Genomic DNA, 27,420 nt, shown 5'->3' on the forward strand with positions numbered 1-27,420 from the left:
AAGTCATTAGAGCCAAAAAACAATCCTTCAGAAAGTGGAGAAGAGAACCAACTGAAAGTAACAGGATAGATCATAAGGAATGCCAAGCCAAATGCAAAGCGGAGATAAGGAGGGCAAAAAAGGACTTTGAGAAGAAATTAGCGTTGGAAGCAAAAATACATAGTAAAAAATTTTTTAGATACATTAAAAGCAGGAAACCGGCCAAAGAGTCGGTTGGGCCGCTGGACGAAAATGGTGTTAAAGGGACGATCAGGGAGGACAAAGCCGTAGCGGAGAAATTAAATGAATTCTTTGCTTCGGTCTTCACCGAGGAGGATTTGGGGGGGACACCGGTGCCGGAAAGAATATTTGCAGCGGGGGAGTCGGAGAAACTAAACGAATTCTCTGTAACCTTGGAGGATGTAATGGGTCAGTTCAGCAAGCTGAAGAGTAGTAAATCACCGGGACCTGATGGTATTCATCCCAGAGTATTAATAGAACTAAAAAATGAACTTGCGGAGCTACTGTTAGAAATATGCAATCTGTCCCTAAAATCGAGTGTAGTACCGGAAGACTGGAGGGTAGCCAATGTTACTCCGATTTTTAAGAAGGGTTCCAGAGGAGATCCGGGAAATTATAGACCGGTGAGTCTGACGTCGGTGCCGGGCAAGATGGTGGAGGCTATTATTAAGAATAAAATTGCAGAGCATATACAAAAACATGGACTGATGAGACAAAGTCAGCACGGATTTAGTGAAGAGAAGTCTTGCCTCACCAATCTAATGCATTTTTTTGAGGGGGTAAGCAAACATGTGGACAATGGGGAGCCGGTTGATATTGTATATCTGGATTTTCAGAAGGCGTTTGACAAAGTGCCGCACAAAAGACTCCTGAAGAAATTGCAGAGTCATGGAATCGGAGGTAGGGTATTATTATGGATTAAGAACTGGTTGAAAGATAGGAAGCAGAGAGTAGGATTGCGTGGCCAGTATTCTCAGTGGAGGAGGGTAGTTAGTGGGGTCCCGCAGGGGTCTGTGCTGGGTCCGTTGCTTTTTAATGTATTTATAAATGACCTAGAGATGGGAATAACTAGTGAGGTAATTAAATTCGCCGATGACACAAAATTATTCAGGGTCGTCAAGTCGCAGGAGGAATGTGAACGATTACAGGAGGACCTTGCGAGACTGGGAGATTGGGCGTGCAAGTGGCAGATGAAGTTCAATGTTGACAAGTGCAAAGTGATGCATGTGGGTAAGAGGAACCCGAATTATAGCTACGTCTTGCAAGGTTCCGCGTTAGGAGTTACGGATCAAGAAAGGGATCTGGGTGTCGTCGTCGATGATACGCTGAAACCTTCTGCTCAGTGTGCTGCTGCGGCTAGGAAAGCGAATAGAATGTTGGGTGTTATTAGGAAGGGTATGGAGTCCAGGTGTGCGGATGTTATAATGCCGTTGTATCGCTCCATGGTGCGACCGCACCTGGAGTATTGTGTTCAGTACTGGTCTCCGTATCTCAAAAAAGATATAGTAGAATTGGAAAAGGTACAGCGAAGGGCGACGAAAATGATAGTGGGGATGGGACGACTTTCCTATGAAGAGAGGCTGAGAAGGCTAGGGCTTTTTAGCTTGGAGAAGAGACGGCTGAGGGGAGATATGATAGAAGTGTATAAAATAATGAGTGGAATGGATCGGGTGGATGTGAAGCGACTGTTCACGCTATCCAAAAATACTAGGACTAGAGGGCATGAGTTGAAGCTACAGTGTGGTAAATTTAAAACGAATCGGAGAAAATTTTTCTTCACCCAACGTGTAATTAGACTCTGGAATTCGTTGCCGGAGAACGTGGTACGGGCGGTTAGCTTGACGGAGTTTAAAAAGGGGTTAGATAGATTCCTAAAGGACAAGTCCATAGACCGCTATTAAATGGACTTGGAAAAATTCCGCATTTTTAGGTATAACTTGTCTGGAATGTTTTTACGTTTGGGGAGCGTGCCAGGTGCCCTTGACCTGGATTGGCCACTGTCGGTGACAGGATGCTGGGCTAGATGGACCTTTGGTCTTTCCCAGTATGGCACTACTTATGTACTTATGTACTAATGGGACAATGACGGGTTAAGTGACTTGCCCAGAGTCACAAGGAGCTGCAGCTGGAATCAAAACCAGCTCCTCTAGTTCTCAGGCCACTGCACTAAACATCTGTGGCGTAGGCAGAAATTGTTAATGGGGGGGTGCACCCCCAGCCCCAGCCCTTAAAATCACTTGCTCTGCTCCAGTTTTCGCCCAGGCCTGCGGCCTGCACTGGGAGTTTCTCTCTGAACCTTCCCCCACTTCTGACGCAACTTCCTGTTTTGTGAAGGGCGGGACAATTCACAGAGAAAGCCCCAGTGCAGGCCACAGGCAGCCTATGAGTGCCCCTCCCTGGGTGAAAACTGGAGCAGAGCAAGTGATTTTAAGGTGCTGGGGCTGGGGGCGCACCCCCTGTTAACAATTTCTGCCTATGCCACAGATGTTTAGTGCAGTGGCCTGAGAACTAGAGGAGCTGGTTTTGATTCCAACTGCAGCTCCTTGTGACTCTGGGCAAGTCACTTAACCCGTCATTGCCCCAGGAACAAACTACATACCTGAATATGATATTTAAAATGCTTTGATTGTAACCACAGAAAGGTGGTATATCAAATTCATATAAGTATATCCTATCATGTCGATACACATACTTGTATACGTGTACACTGCCGCAAAGTTTCATTCTGTGTGTAAAAAAGATCTTACATGTGGAAAAACCTTAATAAAATGACCTGTGTGTGTCTCTGTAGAATGCACTTTAGAAATCAAGATAATGATGGTAATAATAATATGCAAAACAGTAATTAACAAACAAGCTCACAGGCGTGAGGTTTATTTGGTGTCGTTATGTATGCTCTGTGGTTTACATTTAGGCCTGGCGTTTGGTTTTTATTGGATATTTTATTTTGTTATGAAAGTCACCTTGAGCCCTTTCTTGGATGGGCAGATAATAAATGTAATTAGTGAATAAATAAACATTGAGAAAAAAGGGCACGCAAAAGTTCACATATATGTAGAGAGCAGTGGGGTGAAAATAAAGCTCAGAGATGTTTGCATGCACTGCCTCCACTGTATGCAGATCTCTCTCATGAATATTCATTGTGGATATCCTGAAAACCTGACTGGCTAGGGTGTCTCCAGGACCAGGTTTGGGAACCACAGGCTTAGAGGATTTACTCAAAGAACAAAGCCTGTTTTAATGATTTTTTTTTCCATTGCCAGTACATTCCTATGCCTGTGCTGTATGGAATCTTTCTTTATATGGGTGTGGCCGCTCTTGGCAGTATACAAGTGAGTATCTATCTAAATAATCATGCAGACATGGCACTTGCTGTTTTAAGTATCTGTGGAAAGATTTCTCTCTTTGATCCTCACGTTCACTTTTGTAAAACCCACATGTAAATTAATGGGCATAGAGAAAATGCCTTGTGAATGTCTGGTTCTTCATTCTCTCTGTTTCATCCCTGGGTGTCACATCCAAAGTTGCACACTGATGGTCAGAGGAAGAGAAGGAGCAGGAGGGGGACAGCCAGTCATTTTCACATTTTCCAAAGGGCCCTCACGGTTCTATTACTTTGCTGCGGCAACATTAAATCTACTGAAGGCAAAACAGATTTTGCTTTGACTGAGAAACACGATTGATTTTCATGATGTGACTGGGTTGGTACGGAAGGAAAACTCACAGTTCTGTAGGGAAGAGAAAAAAAGAAAACGATTGTTCTTAAGGCAGCAAAACAGCACTGAAGCAAGAGCTCAGAACAGAAGAATACCTTGGTTCCTGATATAACAGGGAAGACAAATAAAGACTATGGGGGCAGATTCCATATATGGTGCCTGGAAAATCCACATGGAAATCATTTTCACCTAAGCATATTCTATAAGGTTTAGGCGCAGTACATAGATTATGCTTAGTTGATAATCCAGCACCTAAAACTATGAGCATCCAACGAAAATGTAGTGTAAATCCCTGTATGTAGATTTATGCAGACTGGGCCATATTCTATAACAATGCATGTAAATTTGGGAATGCCAATGAAACTCCCATAACCAAGCCCCTTTTTGGATGTATGCATTAGAATTTAGGTGCAGTGAGTTACAGCATACGCTTAGCGAGTTATGTGTGTAAATTCTAATTATTGCCAATTAATGCTCATTATTGCTTCTTAAATGCTGTTAACAATGCTGATAAGCTTGTTAAGCCAATTAAGTTAAGTGCATTGTTATAGAATACGCTTTGATTTAGGCGCGGAATGCTAGGCACGATATATAGAATCCGGCAGTATATGGCCTATCTGGTCTGTCCATCTACACCAACTACAAAGCTCTACAATTCCTTCCTCTCCCCCAGAGATCCTCTCTACTTACCCCAGGTTTCTTAACCTACTTTTTATCTGAGAAAAGAAGTGAGACAAAATGGATAACAGTGGAAGTTCATTGGGCTGTTAATAATCTTATTTGTCCACTGTATTTATATTGGATTTGATTTAATTTGAATGATTGTATATCTCTGTCATGTCATAAGGTACATAAGTAATGCCACACTGGGAAAAGACCAAGGGTCCATCGAGCCCAGCATCCTGTCCATGACAGCGACCAATCCAGGCCAAGGGCACCTGGCAAGCTTCCCAAACATACAAACATTCTATACATGTTATTCCTGGAATTGTGGATTTTTCCCAAATCCATTTAGTAGCGGTTTATGGACTTGTCTTTTAGGAAACTGTCTAACCCCTTTTTAAACTCTGCCAAGCTAACCGCCTTCACCACGTTCTCCGGCAACGAATTCCAGAGTTTAATTATGCGTTGGGTGAAGAAAAATTTTCTCCGATTTGTTTTAAATTTACTACACTGTAGTTTCATCGCATGCCCCCTAGTCCTAGTATTTTTGGAAAGCGTGAACAGACGCTTCACATCCACCTGTTCCACTCCACTCATTATTTTATATAACTCTATCATGTCTCCCCTCAGCCATCTCTTCTCCAAGCTGAAAAGCCCTAGCCTCCTTAGTCTTTCTTCATAGGGAAGTTGTCCGATCCCCGCTATCATTTTAGTCGCCCTTCGCTGCACCTTTTCCAATTCCACTATATCTTTTTTGAGATGCGGCGACCAGAATTGGACACAATACTCAAGGTGCGGTCACACCATGGAGCGATATAATGGCATTATAACATCCTCACGCCTGTTTTCCATACCTTTCCTAATAATACCCAACATTCTATTCGCTTTCCGAGCCGCAGCAGCACACTGAGCAGAAGGTTTCAGTGTATTATCGACGACGACACCCAGATCCCTTTCTTGGTCCGTAACTCCTAACATGGAACCTTGCATGACGTAGCTATAATTCGGGTTCTTTTTTCCCACATGCATCACCTTGCACTTGCTCACATTAAATGTCACCTGCCATTTAGCCTCCCAGTCTCGTAAGGTCCTTCTGTAATTTTTCACAATCCTGTGGCGAGTTAATGACTTTGAATAACTTTGTGTCATCAGCAAATTTAATTACCTCGCTAGTTACTCCCATCTCTAAATCATTTATAAATATATTAAAAAGCAGCGGTCCTAGCACAGACCCCTGAGGAACCCCACTAACTACCCTTCACCATTGTGAATACTGGCCATTTAACCCCACTCTCTGTTTCCTATCCTTCAACCAGTTTTTAATCCACAATAGGACTTTTCCTCCTATCCCATGACCCTCCAATTTCCTCTGTAGCCTTTCATGAGATACCTTGTCAAACACCTTTTGAAAATCCAGATACACAATATCAACCGGCTCCCCTTTGTCCACATGTTTGTTTACTCCTTCAAAGAATTGAAGTAAATTGGTCAGGCAAGGGGTTTAGATCTCTTTCAGAAATCGGTACTCCCACCTGGGGGATTGCTTGTCTTAAGACCTTTTCATTTTCTGTGTTGTGATGGTCAGGAACCTATAACACACGCTCCAGCAGGTCACATCAGATGAACCTTTTCGTTAGAAATCCCTAGTGGTCCAGTGGGCCCTGGACATCCCTCCCCTCATAAAAAATCACCCTGTTGGCCCAGTGGGCCCCAGACATCCCCCACATCTCTAGCAAGGATCTCCCTGGTGGTCCAGTAGGCCTTAGAGAACACTTACAACAATCTCCATGGTGGCCCAGTGGGCCATGGTCCCCAAAAGATGTCCTTGGTGGTCCAGTAGGCTTCAGACACCCCTTTCTTCCTCCATCCTCACACAAGGATTTCCTTGATGGCCCAGTGGTCACAGGACACTCCACTCCTCAACCTTCTCACCTCCTTGAGTTGAAAGGCAGGAGCAATGCCCATTTGTTCCTACCTCCAGTGCTGCCATCTTGAAAAATAACAGTGCCTGACTTCTAGCGGTACGTTAGGAAATTCTGCCAAGTAATGGAATGCTTTGGCAGACTGACCCATAGTGTGTATCTCAAAGTACCACTAGAGGTCAGGTGCCACCATTTTTTAAGATGGCGGCAGAAGGATGAGGATGCTGCTGGACACCTAGAACCAGATAAGTAGTATTGTCCACAGCAGTGGCCACAGCATCAGAGGCTCTTTGGTCGAGGACCTTCCTGTGCCAGATGCCCTGATCCAGAGTGTCCAGCCCATGGATGCCCTGGACAAGATAGATTCAGGGGAGAGGGGAGTTTTTTCTTTTTCTCCTCCTGTCAGTATATGAGCCAGTTCCTGCTGAAAAAAAGTCTTTTACTCCTGATGTGGTAAACCAGTGGCATACAAATTACCGCAGCGAAAAAAATAGCGCACATTGCCATTATTTACTTGCTAAACTACTATCATGTTTTATCATTATCATGTTACCCAAGATCCTTCTGCTATTACTAAATGTGTATTTTCTCATATATTTCCACTATTCATGATGTATTGTAAGCCACATTGAGCCTGCAAAGAGGTGGGAAAATGTGGGATACAAATGCAAAAAAATAAAATAAATGGTAGCGTGCCACCATTTTCTGCACTGGGTAGAAATTTTTTTTCTCCTTTCCTGTCAGTGTCTGAGCCAGTTCCCATTTGATTATCTCGTACACTGACAGGACTAGGACCTGCAGCACAGCTCTAAACTCAGGGGTAAAGATTCAGCTCGCAATGGTGAACATTTTTATGCCCAGATATTCAATGCTGGGCCATGTCCGGGCACTGGCATTGAATATCCAGGTTTGTGCAGCCGACTATCTCTTATGCGGTTAAGTACGATATTCAGCACTTAGGGGTCCTTTTACTAAGGTGTGCTGAAAAATGGCCTGTGGTAGTATAGATGTGTGTTTTGGGTGTGCGCAGAATTATTTTTCAGTGCACCTACAAAAAATACCCCCCCCCCCTTTTTTTTGCCGAAAATGGACGTGCAGCAAAATCAAAATGACCTAGTGGTAAAGAATTTGGGCGGTAATGACCTACATGTGTCAGATGCCATTTGGCGTGCGTCCGCTATGTGCGCCATAAAATTAAAAAATATTTTTCAGACGTTCCTATCGGACGCACACCAAAAATGAAATTACCGCAAGAGCCACGCGGTAGTCAGGTGGTAACTCCAATTTGGCATGCGTTGGGCGCGCGTAGGCGCCTACGTGGCTTAGTAAAAGGGGCCTTTTATGTATTAGGATTTATTTACCGCCTTTTGAAGGAAGGCGGTGTACAGCAAGAATAAGTCAAAATAAGAAACAGACAATTACAGCAATAAAAATATTCAAATAACAATACAAAGTATGGCACAGTATACTATATTACAATGTCAACACAATACACAATAACACATTTTAATAGACTGCATGGGGTGTAAGCAAAGATGGAACATATAGATAGATAAGACAGAGTAAGGAAATAAGAGATTAGTTAAAGAGAGTTGCAAAGGAGGTCAGAAAGGTGCAACTGGATAAAGACAGACCTGTGTTTTATGCAGTCCAATCTGTCTGGTTAACATAGGAGGTTAAGACTCAATATTGGCACTTAACCAGATAAGTGCCAACTCTACCCTCGGACCACCCACAAAATAGGCATCTTCGTGTTTGGTGGTCAGTGCTGATAATCAGCGGCATTAACCAGTTAAGTGCCACTGAATATCAGTGCATAGACCTGCACAAGCAATTTAACCGTCCAGAAGCCTCCCCTGCCCACTTAAATCACTTTGAATATTGATCATACATTGCTCTGAGAGTCCTACTTTGCCAGCTTTTGTGCCCGAGTTGGGAACATCTACCCCATCAAAATCAGCGATTGTTCTGTGAGATTCCACTTATGCTGATTGTTGAATGTTTGTATGGTCTGTTATTTGTTCATTATTGTTTGTTTATTGGGATGCCGTTTTATTGTATTATTTGCCTAGCTTGTTTAGTTTAATATTTATACTTGCTCTAGTCTTGCTCCTTGCCTTGAAAGATCAGTAAGAAATTGAAGAAATAAATATCTAACTTGCCTCTAACAAGCATTCAATAGGACTGATTGAGTTGTGAGCCTTGGAAGAAAAAAGGGTGACATCCTTGTAATATTTCATTACAGATCATGGAGAGACTGCAGCTGTTTCTCATCCCAGCAAAGCACCAACCTGATTATATTTATCTACGGCATGTGCCCCTCCGACGAGTTCATTTATTTACTTTGATTCAGCTCTTGTGTTTCGTTGTGCTCTGGATACTCAAATCAACGATTGCTGCAATTATCTTCCCTGTGATGGTAAATCCTTCCTTGCAAGCACAGCAGTTGTGTGTGAAAGTGATGCAGAGACAAGGAACCTGTTTATATTTTTATTAGTTACAGGTTTTTCATGGCTCCATTTGGTATTCAAGCAATTCTAATGATCTGAAGCTTACATCTTGTTCTAGCACACGGAAAGTGATACAGCCAAGCCCGGTGCAGGACTGCCCCCCTATCTGGGCAGCCACCCCCCCCCCCCACACACACACACACACACACACTCAGGCCACCGTCCCTGCCCCCTTACCTTCCTATGTCTGCTCCTCCCTCGGTCTCTCGTCTCCTGCTAGGGTGTTGCAGGACCCGGGTTATAGCGTTAACGCAATCATCTGGTACTGGCACACAGGAGCAGTAGAGAAACAGAACCAGAAGCCGGCAGGCAGGAAGAAGCTTCCACGCCCTTGAAACCTTGCCGACGCCAGGCTCTCTCTTGGAGGCTGGTTCTGGGGAATCTTGTCCCCTCTGCCCCCCCCCCCCTCTCGGTGGCCCTGAACAGGAGCTCCCATAAATTCATGTAGCATTCTTTGAAACCGGGTGTGTTCCGACAGCTTGGTAAACAAGTTATCATGTGTTTAGTTTCCTTCTTATTTGGTTGGCTCCAAGAGTCGAGAAGGGAATGGAAGTTGTTTATGAACATTTTAGGCTCACTGGAACACCAAATTTGGGGAGCTTGTTGCTCTGCACAAAATTACAAGGGAGGTCAGTTTCAAAGGTTCATTTTAAAAAGTTGGCCTGTATGAGCTCTCCCCACCCCCACTGCCAGGGCCGCCAACAGACCAAGCCGGTTCCAGGACAAACAACCTTGAGGGCAGACACCCCCCCCTTCAACCCCCATCTGGCAGTAACTTACTGTTTGCTTGGTCTGCTGTTCCTGTGTGCCAGGTTATTGCGCTAACTCTGCTCTGCCAGCCATGGGTCCTTCTTCCTACTGTGTCCCCTCCCTCCCACTTATACAATATAAGGGAGCAAGGGTGAAATGTGTACCTGGATGCTTTTATGTGAAGTCCACTGCAGTGCCCCCCATGGGTTGCCCCACTGCTCTGCTGGGATGTCTGTGTGGCCAGTCTACTAAGAATGCTGGTTCGTCCTACATCCCAATGGCTTCATTTTGTGCGTTTTTCACTTGGACTTTCTTTTTTTAAATAGTCCAAAAAGATAAACATACTGAGTACAGCAACGTCTAGATCAATGTTTCCCAAGTCGATCCTGGAGTAATACCTTGCCAGTTAGGTTTTCAGGATATCTAGAAGGAATATGCATGAATTGGATTTGCATGCAGTGCCTCCATTATATGCACATCTCTTTCATGCATATTCATTGTGGATATCCTGAAAACCTGACTGTCAAGGGAGAACTCCAGGACTGACTTAGGAAACACTGGTCTAGAAAAAGGCTATTTTCGAAACAAAAAGATAAACGTTTTTCGTTTTCAAAAATTTAGATTTGCCGCTTCAATTTTAGACGTTTTGAGAAAAATGCCCAAAGTTGAAAAATGCCCCTCCATGTAACTTTGAAAACATGCTTCTAAGTGTAGTGCTCTTACCTGCAACAAGCAAAGGTGTTCCCGGGGGCAGGCTTTAGATGCATGTCCCTCATTTTGTATTTTGAGTAGGATACGTATAAATGTTTTCAAAACTATTGTGTGCTGTAAATAGCAGATGCAAATGTGTTCATACTTTCCCTTTTAAAACTGGTGCAACGTACGCACATGCTTCCCACACAGGTTAGGCAGCCCTTCTACAAAAATAATCTTGCTAATAATGTTTTGATTTCTTGTTTGTGTGGTGCAGCTGCTGGCACTTGTGGGGATACGGAAAACACTAGAATATATTTTCTCACTCCATGATTTGAGCTGGCTGGATGATATCTTGCCAGAAAAAGAGAGAAAGGAGCAAGAGGATCAGCAGAAAAAGCAAGAAGTAGATACAAGCGACAGTGAAGACGTAAGCAAATCATTTACCCTCGTTTTTATTGTAGTTTTTGGGAAGGGATCTTCACTGAAACACCAGGAGGAACATCCGAGTATCCACATTTAGAATGAGAAGAGCACAGCAGTAGCGGTGGCTTTCAGATAATATTTATTACCTATATAAGAAGGAATATACACTAGATTTAGAGCTTCTGATTTTAGGTTTTAACCTGTAAACAGCTATGAAACACTGTGGGGTCCTTTTACTGAAGTGTGTTAAGCACCTAACATGCCGTTAATACTGCATTAATTCTAGCATAAAGATGCAATAAGGGGTTTTGCGGTATTTTCAAAATTAGTGTTCGGTAAACCAGGCGTTAAGTGCTTTTGGAGTCGGGGGCTAGGCATGGGTGGAGAGTGAGGGGTCCTTTTACTAAGCCGTGTAGGCGCCTACACCCGCCCAATGCACGTCAGTTTGGAGTTACCACTGGCCCTTGCAGTAATTTCATTTTTGACGCACGTCCATTATGCACGCCAGAAAATAATTTTTGTTTTCTAGTGCTACAAAACTGGGTGGTAATCGTCATTCTACGTGCATAGACAATTACCGCACAGTTAACGCTTGAGACCTTACCACTAAGTCAATGGCTGGCGGTAAGGTCTCAAGCCCAAAAGGGATGCGCGCCAATTTTTATTTTGCCGCATATCCATTTTTGGCAAAAATTTTAAAAAGGCCTTTTTTACAGGCACGCCGAAAAATGGATCTATGCGCGCCTACACTAGCGCAGCCCATTTTCCGGTGCACTTTAGTAAAAGGACCCCTGAGTGTGGAAGGCATTCAGCAGTTAATGCACTGTACTTAAAGGTGTAAAGGGTCATGAATTTGAAATGCCACCTCTCTATAGTAGAACCAAATCGCCTGCCAACTACAGCCAATCAAGTGGTTGTTAAATCCTATTACCCCCAATTCTATAAAAGTTGCCAAAAATTGTGTGCATAAATTTGAGCCCACATCCCCAATTTGCACGCACAATTTAATTGAATAACAATTTAATTGAATATTGCCAATAATTGACTTTTAACAAGCAATTATTGGCACTAAATAGATTTAATTAGCAGTTACACATGTAAATTTAGGTGCGGGATCTGCACCTAAAATTCACATGTGATCTAAAAAAGGGGGCACGGGAATGGGGGAGTCATGGGCGTAACGGGGGTGTTCCTAACATTTGTACATGTTATAGAATTAAGGGGATATGCGCCTAATTTAGGCATGTACATTTGCTCCACATTTCAGTTGGTGCAAATGGCCGCGCCTAAAGTTAGCCATGATTCCTGGCATAAGCGCTATTCTATAAACCGCACCTAACTTTAAGTGCAGCTTATAGAATAGTGCTTTTTTCCAGTGCCAATTTTTTTTGGCACTGTAAATAAAATCTAGCCCTTAGTCTCCAATCAAACAATTAAGGTAGGCACATAACAGACCTTATTCCATGCATTTTGAGCGCAACTTTGCACTCAAACCTCCAAATTCTATATATGGCGCTCAAAATTGTGCATGGAAATGTGGGCACGTGCCCAATCTGCACGCGCAATTTAATTGAACAACAAACCAATTGGCACCATTAATTGGGTGCCAACAATAAATTATTGGTGCTAATTGGCAAACTTAGAATTGTAGTTAGTATTCTATAAAGATGCACACGTAAATTTTTCCTTGTGGATCCGAAAAGGAGCGGGGCCATGGGAGGGGCATGAGCGGGTCAGCGGCATTCCTAGAATTTGTGCACAGTGTTATAGAATATGGCGGATCGATGCCTAATTTAGGTGCAAGGATTTATACCAGGTTTCAGTTGGTGTAAATCCTTGTATCCAAAACTGGGTGCGGATCCCAGCTCTAAGCGCGGTTCTAGGTCAGTTCCCACCTGGACAGTTCCCACTCACCAATTCCCATCTGGAAAATTGACATCTAGGACAATTACCACTTCTCCAGGGAGGACAATTCTCACCCTTAACAATCATGAAGCATCACAGTCTGAAATGTATCTCCTTGCCTTTCCCCTTCCAGATCATTTTGGGGGAGGATAATACCCCTCCCAACACACCCTCAAACATTACCTTTAACATGCCACACAACACACAAAAAATGTAAAATAAACCAAAATCCAAATTAATAAAGAGCATAAAATGTAATACATATATAAAAACTTACACAAAATATTACCGATACATCCATGCTACACAAAGACACTTCTCATAAAAAATTACGATGTAAGTCTAAGTGCTTTGAAACTACATTAACGTTATTTTATAAATGTTGACCAACTTAGAGTGCCCTTTGTAGAATAGCAGTTAGTGCTCATTTGGCAAATTTGGGCACCATTTACAGAATCTAGTCGTAAGCTTATAGTTGGGTGCCTAGCTTCATAGAGTTTGGGGGCATGTGTGTATTTTTAAAATGCCGCAGCCAGCATTAAAAAAGGCTGAATATTGACTTGTTTATGTCTAAGACTATCCCAAAGAAAAATGGGAAGTTCTGAATTTGTATATTAGACATTATAGTCATCTTTTCCTTTTTATTTTCTCTCTCTTCTAGTCAGAACTAATGTACCAAGAAAAAGGGCCAGAAATAAATATTTCAGTGAATTAGATATTTTTGGAAAAGCTGTTGTAATGAGAATGAGGTAAGCAAAGTTGCATGAAAACATGACAGGTTCTAATACTAGTAACAAAATGAATTGCCTTTCTTCATTCACTCACCAACCCTTGTTGAAAAGGCAGAACAGAATATGAACCATGTCGCAGAATACGAATCAAAAGTATGCACTTGCAAGTAGCGATGCAAGATATACATTTAGCAATTAAACAGAGTTGACTGTTGTTATTTTCTTTGCACCTTTCTCGTGAAAATCACACAGAGCTTTCTAACAGGCCGATGATCAGAAGCAAATGAGGGCGCTAGAGGCTATTAGCATCATACTAGCCCACATTTGCTACCGCCCCAAGATCAGAGTCCCAGAGCGCGTCAAATAATGCTCTGATCGCAAGTAGCATGCAAATGAATGCTAAACAGGAATTTTATTATTCCTTCCTAATGATCAGCGGGCAGTGCGCAAAACATTGGCATGCTGGCCACGGCAAACCCTACACCAGCTCGGAGCTGGCTTTAGGGTTTGCAGAACGTTGGGGCGGAATGTTGAGCCCTGTCCAGCATGCATTTGCTTGCTAGCAGGCCTCCTCACCCCCCCCCCATGGAACCCCCACCCCAAGACAGCAACATGAGGGCTGGAGGTCAGGCGGACCTCCAGTCCCCTCAACCTCCCCCCCAAAAAAAGGTTCTGGTGGCTCAGTGGGTCGTAAATGCAAGCCCCCCCAACCTGGTGGTCTAGTGGCCCCCTTCCTTGCCCCCCGTACCTTAATGGTGGAAGAGGGAGTAGTACACTCCCTCCTCATACAGTGCCTCCTTGAAAATGGCAGCACATAGCCCTTTCCAGGTCATCCTGGGATGTGCTGGGCAGGGCTTCACCACCATATAAAGTGTGGGGATGTCAGGGGGGATTGGAGGTCCACTGCAGGGGTCTGGGGGTCCCACGGACCTCCAGCCCCTGCTTTTGACAGCCCAGATCTATCAAACAATTGCAGGAGAACTTTACGAGACTGTGTGCAAGTAAGTGCAAACTAATGGATGTAAGTAAAAGGAACCCAAACTGTAGCTACATGATGCACAGTTCCACATTAGGAGTCATCACCCAGGAAAAGGATCTAGTTGTCATCATAGATACATTGAAACCCTCTGCTCAGTGTGCAACAGCGGCCAAGAAAGCAAATAGAAATGTTTGAATTCAGAAAGAAATGGAGAACAAAACTGAGAATATTAGTACAATACCTTTGCATCACTCAATAGTGTGACCACACTTTGAATACTGTATGCAATTTTGGTCACTGCATCTCAAAAAAGATATAAAGGAATTAGAAAAGTTCAAAGAAGGGGCGACCAAAATGATAACGGGGATGGAATGACTTCCCTATAAAGAAAGGCTAAAGAGGCTAGGGCTCTTCAGCTTGGAGAAGAGACAGCTAAGGGGAGATATGATAGAGGTCTATAAAATAATGAGTGGAATGGAACAGGTAGGCATAAATTGTTTACTGTTTCAAAAATACAATGATTAGGGGATATGCAATGAAGCTACTTAGTACAGTTAAAACAAATAGGAAAAAAATAATTTTTCATTCAACGTGTAATTAAGCTCTGGAATTTATTGCCAGAGAATGTGGTAAAAGCAGTTAGTGTAGCAGATTTTAAAAAAAGGTTTGGACAAGTTCCTACGAGAAAAGTTACTAAACCATTATTATGATGAGTTGGAAAAATCCACTACTTATTCCTGGGATAAGTGGCATGAAATCTATTTTACTCTTTTCGGATCCTGCCAGGTACTTCTGACCACTGTTGGAAATTGGGCTTGATGGACATTTGGTCTGTCATAGTAAGGCAATGCTTATATTTTTATACATGAAAACTGACCATGTGCAGGGCTGCTGCTTGTGGTGGCAGCAATGGCTCAGGGACATACTGCCAAGCTTAGTGGGTCTGGCTGCTGGAGAAGGAGGTCTTTACTGGTGGGGCTTGGGGATCTCTGCCAGCCAAGGTTGGGAGGATGGAGCAGGAGTGGAGGAAAGAGAGACATTTTCGTGCCCCCTCCCACTTTGCTCAGGACCACCCATAGTTGGCAGTCTGGCTACGCTACCGGCTCATCTCTTTTTCAGTAGTAGCTACATTTAGAGAATGACACGGGGACGGGGAACCGCAGTAACCGCGGGGATGGGGACAGAGCTCGTAGGGACGGGGCGGGGACAGATCCCATGGGGATGGGGCGGGGATGGGGACAGAGCCCACAGGGATGGGGACAGGGGACAAACTTTGTCCCCGTGTCATTTTCTACTTTGAAGCCTGTTAATGAACTGGACTGTTATTTATGTTTAAGTGATGCCTACAAAGATATTTTGATTTTTTGGAAAAACAAGCAAACATACTGGCCACAACTAGCAAAATTTGCATGGGAGATCCTGTACATCCTGCTACCAGCACATCTTCTAAGAAGACAACTTCTATTCCAGGAAGGACTGTGGAAGACAGGAGAGCTAGACTGAATCCTGAATTTGTTGATGATTTCTTATTTAGCCACAGATTTAAAAAAACATAAGTGCTTTATAGGGCATATTTTTCCCCTCTAGGGCATATAGAACGGGTTGTATTTTATACCCCTGGACATTTTAACAGTGTGAATTAGGATTCCTTGGTGTAGTAGAAATCACCTATTGTTGGGGTTGGAAGGGTAGTTGTTATAGCTGCTCATTGTTATTACTGTTCTCTATTTGTAATTTATACACAACAGTTGCACAGCATATTGTTCCTTTTTATATTCTAATAAAAAGATTTAAATATAAAATCATTAAGTGTTCGAGGCTTCTGCAGATGAGGACAGAGCCCACGGGGATGGGGTGAGGACAGAGACAGAACCCACGGGGACGGGGCGGGGACGGAGACAAACTTTGTCCCCGTGTCATTCTCTACCTACATTCAGGTACAGGATGTATTTCGCTGTTCCTTAAGGGCTCACAACCTAAAACCCCTGTTTACAAAGCTGAACTAGAAGCTGCCAGTGCGGTAATGCCAACACAGCCCATTCACTATGGGCTGTCGGCATTGCTGCGCAACTTTGTAAACAGGGGGGTGTTTGTACTTGAGGCAGTGGAGGGTTAAGTGACTTGCCCAAGGTCATAAGCAACTGTGGTGAGATTTCAGCCAGGCTTCCCTGGTTCTCAGCCACTGGGACTATCCACCAATATAATATTTTAAAAGGGACTGTAAACTGGATTGCTGACTCTAGACTTCAATTCTTTCTTGGTTACCAAAATAAATGATAATTTTGGAATGGGAATAGGAGGAGTTAAAATGTCCATGACTTACGATAGCTGATTTACAAAGAATTATCTTTAGAAATTTTCCTTTCTCCATTGCCAAAACTGTAGTTCATAAATCTAGTTGCAGCGATCATTCCCAGGAACAATGGAAAGCATGACTTTTGAATAAACATTAATACTGCCCATGTGCTTTCTGTGAATAAAACACTAGAGGACTTTTTTTCTGCAACTTTTCATTGACCTTTTTAGAAGAAAACTAGCGTGATCTATATTTAATGCTTTTGAATCAACAAAATTATATATGTTTGTATGTTAAAAATTAAATAACATACGCAGCTAGGCATATATTATATAACATAAATATTCTTGTACTATTCTGACATAAACAGGTTGAAATTTGGCTTAAGGAGCCTTATTCCACCTTGATGTATCCTGCTGCGTGCTGATGAAGGTCATTTGCATTCGGAAGAAGAAAGCAATCCTGGAGAGGCTGGACCAGTGGCTACTGGGTGACAGCAGGAAGATATTGAGGAATAGTCTCATAATTTTGTTTTCATGAATACATTTACTCCTGCAGGGGTCATTCCCCCTTGTGTTTTGGGTCTCCACTTGGTGAATACCAACTTTTGTAGAACATTGATTCTGGAAATAGTCACGGTTGACAAAATGATGCTCAAGGTGAGCAGCAGATGGTACACTCAGACGACATCTGACTACCATCCTGCTTTGTGCTTCTGAACTGGACCAGAAGGGATTGTTCCCCCCACCCCCACCCCACACTAATTATTCGGGTTTTATTTATCTCCAGGAGGACTGTGCTCCGAATAGACTTATAGTACTCCTGCCACATGCATCATGTTTAAGATGACTTCCCCTTTTACTGTCCAGCTCTCATTATATTTCATGGAAAAACATTTCTGTTATTTTCATATTCTTCTATAGAAGACTGGGAAGAACTGGCTTATGTCAACATCTATGCTTTTATTCTTTCATAATCCATTGTATAAAATACGATACAAGTATAAGGACAGAGAGTTCAACGTGAACCATTTCAGCTGCTTTAACAAGAGATGGACATAATACTGTTTTCTCCACCAGGAACCTCAGCTACGAAGGTGTTTGAGCCTCTTCAGCATCAAGTCAACCTCTTAGACCTGTACCAGCTAAGAAAAGAAGAGTGAAAAGATGGCACGAGGGACAAAACAAACAGTTATCTGATGTCAAGGGAGCTCAAGTGCCCAGAGCTGGCATCTATAGATTTCAGCACTTTTTAAACCACACATGTCCTTCCTGTTCATTTCATGCCTCCTATTCATTCCTTTTCTTTTGTCATATGGATAGAGTACTAGTATTTGCAGTATAGAAATGAAGCCTGCTCACTTCACAGCAATCATGTTCATGTGCCACCAAACTGTTCACAGGGCCGCCGAGAGACTGAACCTGGCTCAGGGCAGGGCCGCCGCCTCCCCCACGATCCTTGCCGATGTTGCCCCCCACCATGATCGTTGCTCGTTGCTGCTGCACCCCCCCCCCCCCCCAGATCGCTGCTGCAATTCAAAATTTCAAATACCTTGCCTGGCGGGGATCCCGAGGCCCCGCCAGCAGAAGACGTCTTCCTCCAGCGCTTACTCTTCACTCTGTCGATTGCCTGCCCCAGCAGCTGCTTTTTCTCTCAGGGCATGCTCGATTTCAAAACCGAGCATGCGCGTGAGAGGAAAAGCAGCCGCTCAGCAAGCTGTGGGCAGAAGAGCAGTGCTGTAGGAAGACCTGCAGTGTCTGCTCCTCCGGGTCCTCCCCAGCCTCCAAGGGGGGCCCGGTGCTGGAGTTTTCTCTCTCCTGGCCTGTCGGGATGCGATCACTTGGGTCCCATCAGGAGCAGGAGAGAGAGATCTCAGCACCGAGGCCCCCTTGGAGGCCCCGGGCCCAGGGAATTTTGCCTTCCTGCACTCCCCCCCCCCCCTCTCGGCGGCCCTGACTGTTCAGAAAAGATGCAGGAGACATTTTAAACCAAACTACAGATTTTACTGAAACTATTTAAAATTACAATTGGTCAATTTTCTGTACATATGTTGTCCGTTATTTTGTGCATTGAATAGCTATTTGTCTAATAATATGTATCATGTCTGTGTACTGCTAAAACATCAAGAATAGGGATGTACATTTGCTAGTGTGCATTCAGTTTGTCATCACACCTTAAAAAATGCAGTGCATGTTGAATCCATTTAACACACATTGATCTATAGATTAATGTATGTTAGTTGATTAGTGCAAGTTAAAAAGTTCTAACACACATTAAGAAAGTTTTATTCATTTAGATTCAGGGTTCTCAACCCAGACCTCGGGACACACCTAGCCAGTCAGGTTTTTAGGATACCTATAATGAATATGCATGAGATAAATTTGCATACAATGGATATCCTGAAAACCTAACTGGCTAGGCCTGTCCCGAGGTCTGGGTTGAGAACTCCTGATTTAGATGATTCCGCAACTCCTTTCAGTTCAGTCTTCCAACAGTTTTTTCATGAACTCAATTCATCTCAACCTCTTGACACTGCTATGCACTCTGCAGAACATACATTGGATATCATTGTGTTACTGGTGAACCAAACCTTTTCCTTGAGAGTCTCTATGCCCTTACCTCGACCTTGGACTGATCACTATCTTATCACAGCATGCTTTAAACATCCTTCCCCCTCTAAAATCTTAGTTAATCGGGGCAGCATTTCTAGGGATTTACGCAATCTGAAACATGACTGCTTTGTGTGCTACTTCCTACTTTCAAAGGATACTTTTTTGCTTCAGATGAGTTTCGCTTTAAAGGATGCTTACAATGCAAGATACTTATGAGCAGTGGCAAAGGCACAGGTGGGCCCAGACCACCCACTTTGGGCTCAGGCCTACCCAGTAGCAGCACACCTATGATGTGGCTGGTGGGGATCCCCAAGCCCCACCAGCCAAAATATCCCAATAACTTTCCCTCCCGCGTACCTTTTAAATAACAGATCTTCGCTTGCAGCGACTAATACACACTGCTCAGACCAGCCCCAAAGCCTTCTCTTTGATGTACTTCCACCTATGCAGAAACAGGAAGTTGCATCAGAGGGAAGGCTGTGAGGATGGCGCAAGCAGTGTGTGGCAGCCATTGCTCGCTGTCTGCGAAGATCTGCTATTTAAAAGGTACGGGGGGGGGGGGGGGGTTGTTGAGAAACCATATGGCATGTGGACAAGTGGGAGGAGAGACCGAATCACCTGTGTGGCAGGAGTGAGGCTGGGGGCAGGGCCGGGTGGGGTTCTTCTGCCCACCCACCTTGGGCTCAAGTCCACCCAGAATTGTGTGTCTGGCTACGCCTCTGCTTATATGACCCATGGCTAGTGGTAAAAGGGTTGAATGGTTTAATCACATTCTATTACTAAAAATAGAGCTTAGACATCAAGAATGCAAGTGAAGAAAGGCAAGAACTGGTGGAGCCCTAAGGCGATATAAGGCCACAGCCTGCTCTTATAAGAGGGCCATTCAAGATGCCATGTGCTAATATTATTCTGCTGAAATTGACAGAGCACCTTACTTGGCTAACTGTGTGGCATACTCCGTTTACTTACTACCCTACCCATAACTCTGCTTATTTTCCACATCTACTATTACTACCAATGAATGGGCTAGCTATTTTTCGGATAAAATCATTACGTTGCAATCAGCACTCAATTTCCTGTCTTCAAGAACATTTATGTTACTGCTGCTCACATCTACTAATCCTCTAGCTTGGGCTACCTTATGTAGTATTTTTTCAGCTTTTAATCTTCTATCCATCTCAGCTATAGATCAGACTCTAAAGACAATAAAAACTACTACTGCCTACTATAGTGATTCCCAAATCTGTCCCGAGGGTACCCCAGCCAGTCAGGTTTTCAGGATACCCACAATGAATAGTCATGAGATAGATTTGCATGCCATGGAATCAGTGCATGCAAATAACTCATGAATATTCATTGCGGATATCCTGAAAACTTGACTGACTGGAGTTCCCCTATCTTTTTTTATATAAAATGATTTGACACTCTTTTACACTGTATGATTTTGCCCATTCTGGAAAAGGGCATAGTTCCACCATTATGGAAGTCTGGTTGCATCTGCCCCAAATTAAAAGGTATTAGTATAGGTAATAACATCAATTTTTTGGCCTATTCCTAATCTGCCTTCTGTTTCCAAAATAACAGAAGCATACTGGAGTTCATGGACAGCTTCAAGATTATTTACACAAAACCAATGTTTTACACTCTAAACAGATGGGTTTTAGACAAATGTATTTGCACTGAATTAGCTCTCTTATTGGTGCAACTACATTTGTCCAACACCATATGGAGCAGGATATATAAGGTATATTGTCATTAGATCTCTTTGCTGTATTTGATCTTGCAGACCATAATCTGCTCCTACTTAGATTACAAGAGATTGGTTTTGCCAACACTGTTCTAGAATGGTTTTTCTCCTATCTGTCTGGACAAACATATACTTTTTCCTGTAAGAATATGCTCTCAGACAGGGATGCAGAGAGGGGGGGAGGAGGGGCAAGATTCCCTGGGCCCAGCCTCCAAGGAGGGCCTGGCACAGCAATCAAAAGAGACTGCTCTGCCAGCCACAGGCCCTTCTTCCTGCCATATCCTGCCTATGCAGAAATAGAAAGTTACTTCACAGGAGGCGGGACATGGCAGGAAGAAGGACAGAGCATTCTCTCTCATTCGCTGCTGCAGGAGGGGGGCGAAGTGGCAGCGGGGAGAGCAATGGCGGTGGAGGCGTTGTGGAACAGAGGAGGAGGGGAGAACCAAGGAATGCTTAAGGTCAGTTCTCTCCAAACACTTGACCTGCTCAGCTCTGCACTTATAACCATACTTCAAACAGCAAACAAAGGAAATCAACAACTCTATAACATGAGAGCTACACTGTGGCCTCTCGCCCAATATAAACTCTACTACTGTACGACTGACCTTGGAAGAATGGCAGCTTAAATGAGGAACCCTACCTAATTACAGTGAGTCACGGCGTCATTTTGAAGTCTGCCACACCATTACATCCACACCTCCCCCCCACCTTATGAGTTCCTGAGACACCATGACATCACCATCGGTAGTTTCTTTTTTATATTTTTCCTTTTTTATATAGAAAAGCTTATAAAACAACCTTCTCACAATGGTTGTTTGAAAATGATTCCATTAGAATAGGCTATGGCAGATTGATAAGGACCAGCCCTGGTACAGTTAGCGGAACATGGCCCATGTCAGACTGCTCCTTTACAGATAAGTGTCTGTTTTATAAGCTTTTCTACCTAAAAAAAGAAAAAACTCTTATAAATATTTGAAAAAATATATTTATACATTTATGTTTTCATTAAAATTATGAGACTGATGAGGGTATAAACGAGTCACTGGGCGAAGTCCTGGTGTGAAATGGTTGCGTCTGAGGTCTTTGAGCACAGCTTTTGGAAGTTTGATTTGAGCATTGGAATGGTCAATAAATATAGCCCCCATTCTGTTGAAAATAGCTGGTGGCTTTACTAAGCCTTATATTTGCTTTATGATGGCAGTGGCTGTGCTTGAAGCCTCCCCAGATCCAGAGCTAACTTAAGGGAATCTGATGCCTTAAGGAAACCTTCAGTCATATGCCCCTCCCACTCCCCCCCCACCCCTAGACTAACCAAAGCATCTTCTGCCTGAAGCAACAGATGAGATGGTGTCTCCTTCCAAGGCACCCAAAAGGAAGGGGACTCCAGAGGTCTGGTTAGAGAGTAGGGAAGGGAGGAGGGGCCCCTCACTCAGAACATTAGCCTTAAGAAAAAAAATAATCCAACTTATATTCTCAGGATATCTAATGACAAAATGAAAACTTTGCAATTGCTGGTTACACTCAGCAAAAATTGTCGCACTTAAATTATGCAGTGTAATATAAAAAAAATACCACCCTCCCTAATATTATCTCTTATTTGTCCTGTCTGTCCTAATTAGATTGTAAGCTCCATCGAGCAGGGACTGTCTCTTTATGTCTAGTGTACAGCGCTGCGTATGTCTAGTAGCGCTATACAAATGATAAGTAGTAGTAGTAGTAATATTTCACACTGCACTGCCATGGTATTTACTGTAAACAAAAAATGCATCTGCAGATGCCCCCCCCCCCCCCCCCCAACAATGGAGCAGTGTAGAATTAGGGCATGCCTGCTTTTGATTTCATCTCAGTAATAACATAGACCCTATCCTGTACCAAGCAAATTATGAAGAGATATACAACCCTACAAAAGTCAGTCAGGATCAGAACTCATGCCAGGCGCTCACCTAGAAAAGGGCAGCACTGTACATATTGCTATAGAGCATCAATACACTTACTAGGAAAACTGAACAAGCCAGATTACTACAGACCCATACATAGAATCTCCATGCTAACAGAGTACTTGGTCTTGATCACACACCTTGAACACAGATAGATCATCACCAAATATAGAACAAATGACCACAACCTAAAAATAGAAATATATAGACAAAAATCATGTACTTTTTTTCTGTTTGTCTATCTACTCAGATTTCATTCCTCCTTCTCACCATTCAGTCCCCAGACTCCTTTCTCTGCATCTATCTACAGCTTTCCATCTCTCCCTCATGCTAGCATTCCCAATCCCCATCTCTCTCTCTCCTTTCCCAATCTCTCACTAACCTTCTTCTTTCTCTGTAGCCATTTCATGCTCGGTGTCTAGCATCTCCACCTTTCTCTACTCCTATGCCTTACATCTAGCGTCTCCCTTTCTCTTTTCTTCCTCTCCCCCATAAGCCTACATCTTTCTTTCCTCTTCCCTACGTCCCCCTGTAGTCCTGGAGTTGGTGGTGTCCTCCAAGTATCTTTTCCTGGAGGTTTTGCATTACTTCACAGTATCTGGCAGTGAAGGGGTTGTGCTGCTGTTACTAAGATGACACCGGAATCTGAATATAGTTTTGTATGGTGGGTTTTACGGACAAATATTCCATCTGTGCTCTGCACCCCTAGGAGAATTTGAGGGTGCAGAGTATATTACCAAATTGAAATCATTAGGCTTCTATTACAATTCTATCCTATGCAAGCATAATGATCTTGTGGCAGTAACTGATAATCCCAAGCCAGCTCTTCAAAAGGTAGCAAATCAGCATCATCAAATAGTTGTCCCCAGGTAGTTAAATGATTCAATCTCAGCACCAAAAGATAGAAAGGGGTAATTTTATAAAGTTTTTTTCCACAATGCACTTTTATTTAATATGCCACAAATCATAACTAAGTAGGAAAAGGCTTTTATGCAATTGCACAGATGCATACATGATGCTGTTGATCACATTATGCCAGTGACTGTAAAATCCATGGACTGCTACTTGAACTAAAATTATACAATTTGTACAATGGACTGTGGACTTTGAATGTCTTCTCCCCCCCCCCCCACCCATTTATACATCACTATTGCTCAATATACTTCCTATGTCACAGCTTTTGTACAGTTCAAATAAAACAAAAATTAGAATTGTATTCTTCCTTGTATCGAATTGACTGCTTGTATTTTCTATAGCATTCCCGACTTGTGGTGTTTCTTCCAAGGTAACACTTGTCAGACTTACTAGACAGAATGCAGGCACATGAGGACACCTATCTCTGGAGGTGAGAGTACACCATGTGTCTTGGTTCTACCTCTGGGTGGGAACATAGGCCACTTGGCTCTGTCTCTGGGTGAGGTGGGAGAACAGGGCACCTGGGTGGTGTTGGGGTACACAAGGGAATCTGGTCATGGGTGAGATGGGGCACACTTGAGTCACCTGGTCCTGTCCCTGGGTGGGATGGGCACATGACTGTGCACATGGCCCTATCTCTAGATGCAAGGACACACCAACCCAACAGGCCCTATCTCTGTGTAGGCAAGAGACACTTCTGTGTGTTTCATGTCAACACCTGCACAGTGCTGTTCTTCAGCTTCTGCCCTGGGGTTAAGTAATGATTTCATGCTAAGCAAGAAGTAAACATCTGTACTAAAAGTTAACACTCTAGCTGCATCTGAAGTAAATTCTGTATGCTGGTCTTTTAACATACATTTCTTTGCTCATTGTGCTAAGATCACCACTAAGTGTTAACCTCCCACATAGAAGTTATCTTGGTGCACAAATAATCTTGTACTCAGCCTAAAGTAAGGTTAATGCAAGTTTCAGCTGACAGTGGCACAAGATAGTCATAAAACTAACAGTGAGACTAAAACCTTTATTTAATGTATTGACAGTCATTAAGTACTACCATTTGTTACATAGATAGAACTATGACTACTTATCATTTGTATAGCGCTACTAGACATACGCATCGCTGTACACTAGACCTAGAGACAGTCCCTGCTCGACAGAGCTTACAATCTAATTAGGACAGACAGGACAAATAAGAGATAAGGGAATTACTAAGGTGAAAATGATAAAACATGGGTACTGAACAAGTGAGAAAGGGTTAGGAGTTAAAAGCAGCATTAAAAAGTGGGGTTTTAGCCTAGATTTGAAGATGGCCAGAGATGGAGAACAAACCTTTCAGTACCTCTGGATCTATGCATTGTGTAAAAAAAAATATCTGGTATGTTTATTTAGAGATTATAGATGTTATTCATTGTATGATGGCTATAGTGTAATTTTTTTCCACAAGCTAAAAAATGTAATGTAAAAACACATTTACATATTCTTAGTTATTACACTTGCAGAAGTACTCCTTATGGTTGTTTCAATTTGCCTCTTTATATAGGTTTTATTTTAACTTTTTGTCATGGAACAGTGGTCCTCAAACCTGTCCTGGAGGACCCCAGCCAGTTCAGTTTTCAGAATATGCATAATGAATATATATGAGAGAAATCTGCATGTAACTGTGGCAGTGCATGAAAATTGCCCATATCCTATAAACGTGACTGGCTGGGAACTCCCCAGGACAGGTTTGGGAAACTTTATTGTAGAAAATTTCAATTAATTTTCACGTTTAGATATCAAATATGGATATTATAATGTTTTATCTGAGGCACTGTATATTGGCTGTTTTTCTGTTACTGTAATATTGACTGTTCGATTGACTGTAATTCTTCCATGATTGCCAGTGAAATATATTGGAAAAAATATGGCTGCTTCTATTTTAACTATAAACTGGGTCATTGCTACAGCTTGTAGTAAGTTCAGTATCATCTGACTTGAAAGTATCACATCACTGCATTACAATTTCCAGAGGGGTTGTTATATTCCTTATTTTCACTAAAAGTTCTTATCAAAGTGTATAAGTAAAATAACTTTGATCGTGGGACTGTAATTAATTTGACAGACAATCTGTAAGACAGAATTTAAATCATTATGACAATCTGTAAGGCAGAATTGGAATCATTAACCCTGTTTGCAAAAGACACTATTTTTTGTGCTAATTTAGCATTAAAAAAAACCCCAAACAAACACAACAACAAAACGCAGTACACAAGCAAGCTGAGGAGTCTCTGGAACTCGTGGTGTGACAGCTCTGATTCCCATGCTTACTTTGCACAGAAAACTCACAACCACCAACACGTCAGGAAACACCTTCTCTACGCCGACCTTTGCTACGAAGCCTATCGAGTTGCAGGAAAAAATATCAAGGAAACGTATGCCCTAAGCTGACCAACGTGATGACGTAGGCCGTCTCTTCTCCAGCAGGTTAGGATTCCTTGCGGCCCGGTCCAATTAAGGTGGGAAATCTGTGCAGGGCAGCTGATTGGCAGCGAGACGCGCCAATCGCCGGCCGGGATTTAATCCATGTAGAGACGGGAAGGTGGAAAATACGCAGCACTTTGCTCCAGAGACCATATTCTTCTGTTGAACTTATGCGGTGAAATGAGAACAAGTGACTGCGCGACCTTCTGCCGGAGCGCGAACAGTTATAGAGTATTGCTCACGACTGCTCAATAGGCATTTTTAAGGGGCGCAAGGCCGTGAAAGTTAATAAGCTAGAGGCGGGCGGGGAGAAGGGGGAGGCGGCCGCGGTGTGAGTGACGCGCTTCTCCGCCAATTCAACTCCTGGAAGTTGAGGAAGAGCGGGCGGAGGGTTGGGGTACGCGCTCGCCTCAACGTAGCTTGCCTAGGAAGGGCGCGTGATGGCGGCATGAGTGACGTCCGTTGGGGACCTATGCGGTGGCCGCGAGCCGTCTCTCCGGCAAATAACTGAACGCGGCCTGTCTTTTTTAGGCGGGGCCATTCACCAGCGCTAGGTTAGGTCATCCGAAGTTAATGGCTGGGGAAAGGTTTCTTCTGCTTTTCACTTTAGATATTTTTTCCAGGGAGGCTCTCTGAAGTCAAAAATAGATACACAGAGATAAAGAGAGACTTAAAGTTGGAGAAAGCGGAGTTTGAAGAGAAGCTTGTTCCTCCTTTCACCACGGAGCTATGCAGAATGCGATAGCCGAGACGGAAATGCTGACGGACGGCTTTGAGGATGAGATTGATTCCGTAACTCCGCGCTCCCCCGCCGTGGACTTAGGAGTGGGAACCGAGCCCGGGGCTGGCCTGGCTGGCAAGAAAGTACGACTGTTCGGTGATGCCGGAGGCGCTGGGAACGACAGACTGGATTTCAAGCTGGCGGCGGCCGCCGTGCTCTCCTCAGGCGCGGGCTCCGGCAGCGACGAGGACGAAGTGTCTGAGGTGAGTAACTGAAATCGTCCCCCACCCTTCCCGGCAGCCTGTTCCAACGCGAGACCCATTGTGGTGGCCAAACAGAGCTCAGGGCGGCGGCTTCCTCGCTAGGCCGCAGACGCGGGGGCTTTTCCATGCTCGTCTGTCGCTCTGCGGCGGCGGAAGCGTCTCTTGACATATTCC

The 27,420-nt window shown here is 43.5% G+C and overlaps 2 protein-coding genes across 4 annotated transcripts in view; both read left to right on the top strand.

The window, feature by feature from the left end:
- The window catches only part of LOC115476681 (electrogenic sodium bicarbonate cotransporter 1-like), a 79,496-nt gene extending 61,251 nt beyond the window's left edge, over positions 1-18,245 (top strand). For 2 of the 3 annotated variants that reach the window (XM_030213193.1, XM_030213195.1), the window contains 5 exons: positions 3,264-3,332; positions 8,547-8,720; positions 10,532-10,684; positions 13,247-13,334; positions 16,962-18,245. In XM_030213193.1, the coding sequence (XP_030069053.1) occupies positions 3,264-3,332; positions 8,547-8,720; positions 10,532-10,684; positions 13,247-13,300 (450 nt within the window). In that variant the 3' untranslated portion in view covers positions 13,301-13,334; positions 16,962-18,245. The remainder of the gene's footprint in view (positions 1-3,263; positions 3,333-8,546; positions 8,721-10,531; positions 10,685-13,246; positions 13,335-16,961) is intronic. The other variant, XM_030213194.1, reaches the window with a different exon arrangement.
- Positions 18,246-26,548: 8,303 nt separating this feature from the next.
- LOC115476533 (ankyrin repeat and KH domain-containing protein 1-like) overlaps positions 26,549-27,420 on the top strand; it is a 321,971-nt gene continuing 321,099 nt past the window's right edge. The window contains 1 exon segment of the mRNA XM_030212956.1: positions 26,549-27,246. Within this exon segment, the coding sequence (XP_030068816.1) occupies positions 26,992-27,246 (255 nt within the window). The 5' untranslated portion in view covers positions 26,549-26,991.

The sequence above is a fragment of the Microcaecilia unicolor genome, chromosome 8, assembly GCF_901765095.1.
Source record: "Microcaecilia unicolor chromosome 8, aMicUni1.1, whole genome shotgun sequence".
NCBI classification, from domain to species: Eukaryota; Metazoa; Chordata; class Amphibia; order Gymnophiona; family Siphonopidae; genus Microcaecilia; species Microcaecilia unicolor.